General features: G+C 42.3%; 1 protein-coding gene across 2 annotated transcripts in view; it reads right to left on the reverse strand.

The window, feature by feature from the left end:
• Window positions 1–525: 525 nt before the first annotated feature.
• The window catches only part of taf4a (TAF4A RNA polymerase II, TATA box binding protein (TBP)-associated factor), a 10,322-nt gene continuing 609 nt past the window's right edge, over window positions 526–10,238 (reverse strand). The window contains exons 1-15 of one of the 2 annotated variants that reach the window (XM_029432287.1): window positions 9,343–10,238; window positions 9,009–9,136; window positions 8,458–8,577; window positions 7,715–7,804; window positions 7,424–7,546; window positions 6,898–6,987; window positions 6,547–6,759; window positions 6,243–6,366; window positions 5,911–6,013; window positions 5,502–5,671; window positions 5,287–5,417; window positions 5,080–5,205; window positions 4,276–4,332; window positions 4,058–4,180; window positions 526–1,797 (exon numbers count right to left, since the gene is read on the reverse strand). The exon at window positions 9,343–10,238 is cut by the window's right edge and continues 606 nt beyond it. In XM_029432287.1, coding sequence (XP_029288147.1) covers window positions 1,633–1,797; window positions 4,058–4,180; window positions 4,276–4,332; window positions 5,080–5,205; window positions 5,287–5,417; window positions 5,502–5,671; window positions 5,911–6,013; window positions 6,243–6,366; window positions 6,547–6,759; window positions 6,898–6,987; window positions 7,424–7,546; window positions 7,715–7,804; window positions 8,458–8,577; window positions 9,009–9,136; window positions 9,343–10,066 — 2,487 coding nt within the window. In that variant the 5' untranslated portion in view covers window positions 10,067–10,238 and the 3' untranslated portion in view covers window positions 526–1,632. Of the gene's footprint in view, window positions 1,798–4,057; window positions 4,181–4,275; window positions 4,333–5,079; window positions 5,206–5,286; window positions 5,672–5,910; window positions 6,014–6,242; window positions 6,367–6,546; window positions 6,760–6,897; window positions 6,988–7,423; window positions 7,547–7,714; window positions 7,805–8,457; window positions 8,578–9,008; window positions 9,137–9,342 lie in introns of both variants that reach the window. The other variant, XM_029432286.1, reaches the window with a different exon arrangement.

Below are 10,238 nucleotides of genomic sequence, written 5' to 3' on the forward strand. Positions count from 1 at the left end.
AGCTGCTCCCAATCATTGTAACATCAGGCAACTGTCCCAGTGGCAGAATGTCCTAATTATTTCCAGCCCATGGTTGTGGTGAATGTTAGCAGCTGATGTTGCAGCTGTTGCCAATGCACCGTGTGCTGGGCTGATAATGGAGACGGACTCAAACAAGACAGCCCAGCGAAGAACCGCACAGACTGGTAGCAGACTGTGTGTGAGTGTGTTGTATTCTAGGTTGGGAGCTGCGTGTTGTGCTCATGGGAGTTGTGCTCAATAGAAGCCTATATAGACCCAGGGGACACACACTGTGTACTACATGTGGCTTTACAGATGTTAGAGGATTAAGTGGCATTATCTGTGAACAGGTGGAGTAAGAAGGAATTAAAAGGCGTTTAGCTCATTCATGTACAAAGACTCAATATCCTCAGTGCCACATGCAGCACACATTCAAAGGTTATAATAACGCAATGCTGCCCCCTTGTGCAACACAAAGACCAATGTTAATGCCATGCAATGTATTTAAACACCAAACCAAACCAATTAATGTAAAATCATTATTTATTCAAACTTTTTAATAGAGAAAATGTATTTTTCTTTATGCTGGATGGGTAAATGTTCAACTCTATACAAAACCATGTGTAAAACTTTAGGTGTAACATATACAAATATACAGGGGGAGAAACACTGCCAGTCACTATCGAAAGAGTACAAATGTGTGTAGGTGGGCAGCTACAAAAATAGAAATCACTTTCAGGTAGATGCATGTTTGGTATAGTAATATGGGTTTAAAAGTCTTCTGAAACCTATTTTAGTTTTAGAGATCGACACATGTCAAACTCATTTTAAAAAGAACCATTTAAAAGATTAAAAAAACAAAGATCACTCGTCTTCACGCACTAAAATCTATACACCCAACGAAATGTCAAAACTGATTTTAAACATATCCTATGCAGGTAAATGCTCTTTTGTTTTGAAATTAAACTACATGAAATAACTGAGGTGTCACATGAAATTAAATAAATAACTAAACATTAATTTAAGCTTGAGTTTAGTCAATAAATATGCTGAAGAAAATAATCAAGTAAAGTAATGGAGAAGACAGAGACTACTGCTTCATGTGTTACCGTGCGGTTATTTGCTTCGGGATGGCTATATGGCTTATTTATTGTTAGGAAGGCAGCTCACAGTTACACAGTTTGAAGTTCAAACTAATTCAGTTAAAAAATCAGAAATCTAATTATTCAATCAAAATTAGTCTATTAAAACAAATGTGTCGATTTCCATTGCTTTAAAGTCTAATACGCACACTAATAATCTGAAGATGTACTGTACTGTGAGACAGTGCATAATTGTACAAGTCATGTTTTCATTCATAAACCCTTCCTCGTAACACATATAATCCATTTCTTGAAAGGTTGTATGACTGCTCTGAAGCAAAACAGACATTATTTGAGGGGCGAGGCAGAGAGGTCATCCAATAGGGGTACTGCTGTACTTCAGGTTATCAGGTATATCTGAAAAACCTCAAAATGTGCCAACAAACATCTCTCCTCCTTTTTACTTAGAAGTGTCTTATGCTCTCTCTGTGGTGGGAGCGGCTGATCTCTCCACACACACGTTTCCCTCCTCTCCCCTCTGACATCAAGTCTATTTGAGAAAGCCCTTGTAGAGGAAATGGGAGTGACTGGTAAATCTCTCGTTCTCCAAACAGAAGAGCAGGTCCCTGAGATTGACACGCGTGATGCGCTGCCTCGTGGGTCTGGAGCCCGACGAACCAGCCCCACCGGACAGGGAGGGACCTGTTCCTGATCCCTGCAAGAAGAGAGACAGATGGGAGGGAGGAAGTAGGTTTAGAAGTGGGGATGTGATTTCTTATTTTCTTTGGGAGGGGAAGGGTGTCCGATGAGTACACCTAAAGAATACTTTGAAGGAGTTCATGCCTGCATGGACTTTTATCCACAGGCTGGGGCCTTCCCTGTGCACAGTTAGGATGTTCTCCTGAATTAGTCACAAGACATGCAGATTTTGGTCAGTGATTTCTAACCAGGAGTACTTGTACCCCAGGGCATAGCTAAAGTAATGGATAAACAGCTGACATATATAGCTACAAATATTAGCTAAATGGCTGACATTGTTAGCTGAAAGTAAAGATGAATAGTTTAGATAGACCACTGGTTTAGGTGAACTGAAACATTATAGACCAATGAACGGTTCTTTTTTATTAAAGTCACCAGAACTTTTCTTTCTACAGGAGTAAATTATGAAAGTGGCTGAAAGTAGCAAAACTGTTTGTGTGTCCACGACATAGGACACTTAGAAACCGCTAAAGAGTAAACGTTTGCTACGCCAGTCAATTACAGGAATAGAGAAATAAATAAATAAATAAATATATAAATATATATATATATATATATATATATATATATATATATATTTCTAACCTTTTTCCTAATGCACGCAGTTAATCGCTGTGAACCCTGTAAAGAGCCTTTTCTTTTTGTCTGCACTGCTGTGTGAACCTGTAGTCAAAGCCTCTGCTGCTTAGAGACGAAGAGAATCCTGTTTTGTTTAAGTGTTATTTTCATGGTCGTTTCTTTGATTTGGTAACTACTTTTGCACTTTCCATGCACTGCTAAAGCAATTTGCATTGCAGCTAACAGAACACAATTAAACTCTGTGACATTTGTTTTTTCAATAAACATTATAAACAAGAATTCTTCATGCAGAAAAAACAGCACAGAAGCAGCATCGTCATTGGGAGGCAGCGAGTGTGTACAAATAAACACCTCCTTTAAATACTGAAACCTTTGTCTAACTAAGTAAATGCATAATATAATATTAATATAACATTGTTTCCTGAAAGCATTAAAGAACAGACGGCATTTATCTCAGCAAATGGTTCAACGCTTATTTCATAGAACAGGCTCTGCTCTTGTGGACGCTCCTTAATGTGGAGAGAAAGAAACCCCCAGACACTAACACTAATCAGAGCAGAACCCATTGCATGGAGTATATAAAGAACAACCATCACTGAGACAATCAAAAATCTAGAACAGACAAAGATTTGTGGTCACAGGAGAAATCAATGAACTAAATCAATAACAATGATGTGTAGCAGGTCGGACAACGCATAACCAGCAGCTGCAGCCCCGCGAGGAGAGGTGTGTCACGTTGTGAAGAACGTCTTATTGTATTATATGAATGTGACCGGTGACTTCAACTGACATTGTGCAGGAGTACTGCTCTGCCAGAACCAACGCCTGCTTCATTATATTATTTTCTCTGAACATGTGAAGAGCACAGATGACTAACAGCAGGTTTCTGTCCATGTCAGCTAGTCACCAAATCAACTTTGTCTGGCGGATACAGTCACAGGAGTAAGAAGCTGAGCGTTAGCGCTAAATTTAGCTGTTTCTGTAACCAGTACTTTATACAGAGCTGGTGTCTTTTGTTGGAGTGGGAGTCATCTGTGGCTCTCTGTTCTGTTCTGTCCAGCTGATACTAATCAATGCAGCTGTGTTCATTTAGTCAACGAAAACAATCAAGAAATGTGTTCAATTAAGCTTTTTTTCCAAGACGATGACGAGACGGCATTATATCAACATGCACTATCCATGACAAAAAAAAGACGAGACTAAAATGTTGTTTAAATCAGATTGAAGTGGATGGTTAACGCATGTTTGTGTGCATCACTAATGAGACTTGGAGTAGCACAGCTGCATTCTTAATCATTCAACCTGTGTTTTTCATCACATAATAACATAATAAGTGACTAAAATGACAAGAAATGTTCTATATAAACTAAAACATGTCAGATGTGATGACTTCTCTTGACTAAAAGTGGAGCAAAGTGTTTTTATTTGTTATTGAATGAAACTGTAAAGGATAAAAATGTTACCAATTTTATTTTGTCTAAAGAGTAAGACTATATCTGAAACAGCTGCCAAACTAACACTGCTACAGGGTGAAGATGTTTAGGAAAGTATCAAAGGTATATTGTGACTCTACTTGTACTTGGCAGCTAGCTCAAGGTAAACAACAATATGTGGGAATGTACTGTTAGCAGCGTTACCTCGGCTGCAGCAGAGGAGGATGGAGAGTCCAGAATCTTCCTCTTCTTCCTGGGACCGATGGCTGCCAGAGCCGTCAGGTTGGCCTCCCTCTGTCTCATCTGAGCCAGCTCCTGCTGCTGCATCTGGATAACGCACACAGAGCAACACCACAATCAAGCATACAGCGCCTACATGAAGACACAGACACTAGTTGACTGTCCTCCTCCTCTCATCCTACCTCTTTTGCCTTCTGTTTCAGACGCAGCTGCTCCGGGTCCTCTTGCCGAGCTCGAGACTGCAAGGCCAAAAGCAAGACATATTGATAACTGACGTTGGCAGAGGACAAACAGAAGCCCAGGTGGTGTAGGACTAAAGATACGGTAGAAATTGCAGGTGATTGACCAGTCTCCATGAACATCTACAATCACATGTAAAGCGATTCTGCATCGACTCCTTACGAGTCCCCAGAACATATCCATCTATATTTACAGAACCGTGTTGCATATTATTTATTCTTAATGTCACACACCTAATGGAATTTAATTTGGTGCAATAACTTTGTCCCCGGTTCCATTTGATCAAACATTACATTTGTTAGAAACTGTTCCGAGTTACAACATAAAAAGGCATCCTGAGGGTGAATCAAAATCAATCGCAGGCAACCTTTTGTCAAACTTTATGGAATATCAGTGTGCCTCTGGAGAAGAGAATAGCTGGGGGATAACAAAACACTAAATGTAGGCCAAATAAAATCAGCATTTATAACACACCTGCTGTTATTAATAAAGGGGTCAAGGTGGCATAGGCCTTGAAATAATAAAACTGGATGCTTCAAACTGCTGGAAGTCTGTTTAAATCTGGAATATCTTCAATGGCATGTTGAAGTCCAGGTACTTATTACCATTAAAACTTCTGTCTATTGGACTTACTTATCTACTCGACACACAGATACCCCGTTACCTTGTACTACAATTCTGTGTCAATTAAATGTCCCCAATAGCCTTTGGACATGTGATTGTGACGTCTGTCAGTGATGCTGTACCTTAGCTGCCTTTAGGAGAATCTCTCTCTCCTGTTCCTCCTTCTGTTGTTTCTCCAGCTGGTCCAGCTGCTCAAAGAACTTAAGCTGAGCACGAACATCACTGCTCTGCTCATAATTGTCATCCTCCTGCCGACAGACAGCAGTGCTACAATGTTAACCCAGAAGAGACTTTAGAGGGTTTATATGTGTACGAGTCTGTAAACAAACCTTGAAAGTGGAGTTTTTCTGCTGGGCGACTTGGGAAACTTTTCCCAGAAGGTTCTGGAGCTGCTGCCTAGTAGCGTGGGAGACAAAGTTCACCACCTCGGCACCCAGGTCTGTCACACCGTACCTCTTACCTGGAAAAGGAACAGAGACATCTCTAGGCTTTAGAAGGTGGAGGGATAGATGCTGTGTCGTCAATAATGTTGTAAGTTTCTCACCTATCTCCTGCATTCTCCTCTGGAGAACGGCACAGGGGAGGAAAGCCTCGTCCTTACAGGAATGTGTCACAGCTCCCACTAGTCCAGAGTTGGTTGCTAGAATATTAGCGTTTTCCTCCGATAGGTTCACTCCAGCCATGGAGGCCACATCATTGATGTCGTCATCATCTCTGTAAACATAAACATGAACGTGTTTCAAAATTAGAACTGAAACTTTGTTATTTATTTGTCCAGATAAATCTTTTAAGCAATAAAAGGTAAATGAGATTAAATAAACTTTCATTTTAATTTTTCTGGCTGAATTAGAAATGTTCCCAAAAGTCAATTTTCCACCAACAAGTGAAGCTAATCTGAAAACCTGTGTGATTACATATAAAGCTGTTATGAATTCTGTTATCGTTCTTCTTACTTGAAGGTGCCTCCCGCCTCTCTCAGCTTGTTCTTTTGAGCCAGGGTCAAGGCTGCAGCAGACACTTGTTTAGAAAAAGGTGACCCCTCCGACCTCACAGGAACTGGCAGAGACACAAATATTACAATAAATAGTGTAGGTCACCCAAAGAAAGGCCTAAACATGAACAGACAAATGTGACATTAGCTATGTTTTTATCCTCAGACACCTTATTCTTATGTGAATAAGGTGGCATGTATATGTTTGTACAGGTCTTATTTATCCACTGCACAAATCAAGTACCTCACGGAAAATAAAGCATTTTGAATTTGAATAGAGATTGACATCCTCACCTGGGACCTGTTGCTGTCCCAGCATGATGCGGCCAGGAGCCTGATTCCTGAGAGTCACCATGGGGGTCGTTGTTAAGGCTACCTGAGGTCTAAACATTGTTCTCTGCTGCTGAGGCTGGACAACCTGCAAGGGTTAAATTCCAAATTCAGATTATGTAAAATTATTCCTCGAGTGATGTGTATACTTTATTGTTCAATTTCAGGGAGTGGAAATATTTAAGATGCCTCATATTTGACATAAATGCCACTCAATGTTATAGATTTGAGTTGAGCTGCCATCTGAGATATGCCTCAGGCAGTTTACCAGTGAGGGGGTCTGTCCTGGTTTGCTAATGCCTGGCTGGAGCTGGGGTCTGTTGACTGGAGTAGTGAGGGGGGGCGCTGGGCTGCCCAGGACCACCGTGGTGGGGATGGGTGAGGTGGAGGAGACTGGACCTGAGGCTGGCTGGGGGAGCTGACTCTGCTGGATGAAGGTTGCTGAGTCTGGAGTGAGCTGCCTCAAGGCTGGGAGGCTTCTCTACAGAAGACAAACAGGTTATATATATATATATTACAGAAATGCACTTAAAAGATGACATTTGTTTGGCAAAGTTTCCAACATATGAAACACATTTTACTGCCAGTGAACATGACAATAGAATATAAGCTGTCTTACCTTGAGGAAAGGCACAAGGTAAGGTTGGGGTGAGGAGTTGAGCGCTTTGTACAATCTGCTGGTGAATTCCTCAGCCTCCAGTCTGCCCTCCTACAACAATATATCAATAAATCAACATATAGGCATAAGGAGCTGCTCGTGAGAGCTGTCATATCTGCAGGTACAGATGGTTTTATTGGATTCCCTTTCTAAAGGACGCCTGGGATTTTTTTAAACGCAAAATATGTAATTTTCTACCATCAGGAGTCCATCTATCACACAATAACAAAAGAAGGAGTTTGGTGGCTTCATGAAGTAGCGTGGGATCATGGGAGTTGCTGTCTTCACCACTATTGCCGTGAGCTTCTTCTGGTCCCGGTTCCTTCAGTGTTCATTGTTCAGGAGGTTTTTACCACAAGTGGAATTCTCCGAAGTGTTCTCAGCCTCTCCACAGCGAACGGACCCGGTGGTTAAAACCAGGTTAAAGAAATGAACAAAAACAAATTCAAGTTAAAAGAAGTGTTTCCTGTATGTACGTCTCACTCACCAGCAGGTCCTTGACCAGCTCTCTCACACTGGCTGCAGTCTCTGTAGATTGCTTCCCAGAGGACGCCAGCTTGATCAGTGTTGACAGGAAGTTTTTACATTTCTTCACATTCTCCATTGTCTCCTGCCAATAACACACAACATTCAGATTATAAACAAATTCCAGTCTCATTTGTGAATAACTATGTTCTACATCGCAGCATGCTTTGCCTTCTTTTATCATACTGGAATTGTCTACAGTAGATGCATACACCCAGCTCTATCTGATCCCTTTGGGCTTAGCACAACTCACCTTGCTCACTGTTACTGAGGCAACTGAGGTCCCAGCTGTTTGGCTGGCGGTCCTGGGGGACATTCCTGGTACTGCAGCCCCAACTGAGCTCTGGGAAGACAGACATCACAATCAAAACATGTTATTTAGGTTATTCAAACATTTCAAAAACGACATTTCTAGTCATCCCAGGGGAGTGTGGGTTTTAGAGTTGCTTCAAAGTTGTGCATTAAACTTCACGTTCATAAGAGGAAACAGGTGGTCTTCAACTGCACTGAATTTCAGTTGGGTGCTCTTCCTCAACAAAAAAGAACTATTCCTAAAAAATAAAAATAAAAGAACAGCACTCCAGTGGTAAGACTTGATCAATGTTTGATTGTTTTATTTGTTATTGGCAAATCTGCTGCTGTGTTTCGGCGTGTAACACATACACATCTTTATAAATAAGTATAAATCCTTCAACTCTCAACTCTATAGTAAATCCAGGAAACAAGGTTCAGGATTACCAATAAACCCAGGCAGAAAAACATGTATTCACTAAGCAGCAAACACATCTTCCAGAATGAGAGTTTGCATCCTTTTCATTTAGGGGAAATGACCTCATAAGATCCTTCTAGAGTCTCATTGACACATAAACTGGTAATAACGTGGTGTACTAAAACACAATATCAAACAATGAACGAAGCACTTTGTACCAATCCTTCAATCAATGTGCAACAAGCCAAATGGACATAATAAGGACTTATTTGAACAGACATGGTTACCTGAAGGACAGGAGGCCTGTGAAGAGTGGTGGTCGCAGTGAGCGACGTCGGGGCCGGACAGCCTTGACGGATGATGGTGCTGTGAGCCAGTTGTCTGCTGATGATGGTGTTTCCAGGAGCCTGAGACAAGGCACAACGCATGAAATGATGTGCAACACCCAGTTTCATCAAACAGAAAATAAATCTACTGACTACATCTCAATACATAAAACTATACAGTATCTTCTACAACACAACAACATACCAGCACACAGTGGCGGACTCAGGCTGTCTGAGGGGCAGGGAGCGAAATAAATAAAGAGGCACCAGCTGCACGGAAAAAGTTTTCTAGCAAGTTGTGCAGCCTTTCATCATGTTTTCTCTATTTTAGGACCACAAAAGAGAGATCTTCACCCCCCCCCCCCCAGTCCACCAGTGCAAGCTCACAAGTTTCCAAATACCTACACATGCCCTCTGATTTAACTAATGTTGTACTCACACGAGATGAACATTAGCTATAACGTGAGACATATAGATATAAAGCTCTTCCTAGGCAGACTGTTTGATCTTACCTGACCAGGAAGCACGTTTGTTGGTGTAGCAGTCCGAGGTGCCATGCCTCCCTGAGCCTGCATCTGGGCCAGAGCCTGCTGAGGAATCATCAACAGCTGCCCGCTCTCACTGCGTACAAGCACCATCCCTGAACGATAAATCATAACAGTTTAGTGTTATTTAAGGAATCTGGTGCAATTCTGTATTGGATGACCACCATATATATACGAATGTAATCATTTGTTTATTTTAACAATCATTGATAAGAGGCAAATGAAAAATAATTAGGTGAATCAGTCACTTGAGGAAATAAATTTCTGTGCACATACATTAACAAGTTCTGACTTCACTCACCCGGGGGGAGCTGGATGTTATGTATACTGGGCTGTCCCGGTGAGGTCTGGTGGAGCCTTGGGGCCAACATCTGAGGAGTCAGGGCTCTGATCCCGCCTGGGCTGGCAGCTACAGTCGTCGAAATCCGGGGAGCGCTGATGGCGCCAGGAGTGACAGCCGGCTGCGGTGCTGACTGTATTATTGTTGTGGGTGGCTCTGCCTTGATTATGTGCGACCCTGCGCTGACAGACACAGAGTTGGACGGCTGGCTATTGTTTACAAGCGGGGTTTGTATGCCAATAGTACCTGTGTGACCTAATGTATTGGCAAACACAGCAGCATGGCTCGCATTATTGTTCCCATTCAAAGTTGCACCCGACCCCGCGGTTTGCACAGGCGGCCTGACGAGTGTCACAGTGGCTCCTGTTGTTGCCGGGCTCACAGACTGAGCTGAAGCGACATCACTCTGCGAGTTCATGAGAGGCGTCTGAATTACACTGTTTGACGAGGAGTGCATTGTTGCAGTACTGATATTGATACGAGTGTCACTTGTCGCCCCCCCGAGAGGGGCAGCGCTTCCTGAATTGTGAGAGTTCATAGTGTGGCTCCCATTGAAAGTATGCACCGAGTGTGAGCCCACTTTGCCCTGGTGATTGGAGAGAGAAGTTACACCGCCACTAACAACAAGTTTTTTGCCAGGGTCGTGTCCCGCGGTGGAGTCCGTGCTGGCCGTCGATGCATCCATAGTTGAACCATGGGGAGCTCGTTATGATGAGACCCCCTGCACTTCAACTTGTTCAAGGAGCACAAACAATCTTGAATATGATGGGACAAGACTCTGTCGCATGTACTGTTTTTCGTGTGTACTCGGAGAGACAAAGAGGAAAACAACATTAGTAGTTACAGCGTACCTGCTT

This window comes from Cottoperca gobio, chromosome 5 (assembly GCF_900634415.1).
Source record: "Cottoperca gobio chromosome 5, fCotGob3.1, whole genome shotgun sequence".
Taxonomy (NCBI): domain Eukaryota; kingdom Metazoa; phylum Chordata; class Actinopteri; order Perciformes; family Bovichtidae; genus Cottoperca; species Cottoperca gobio.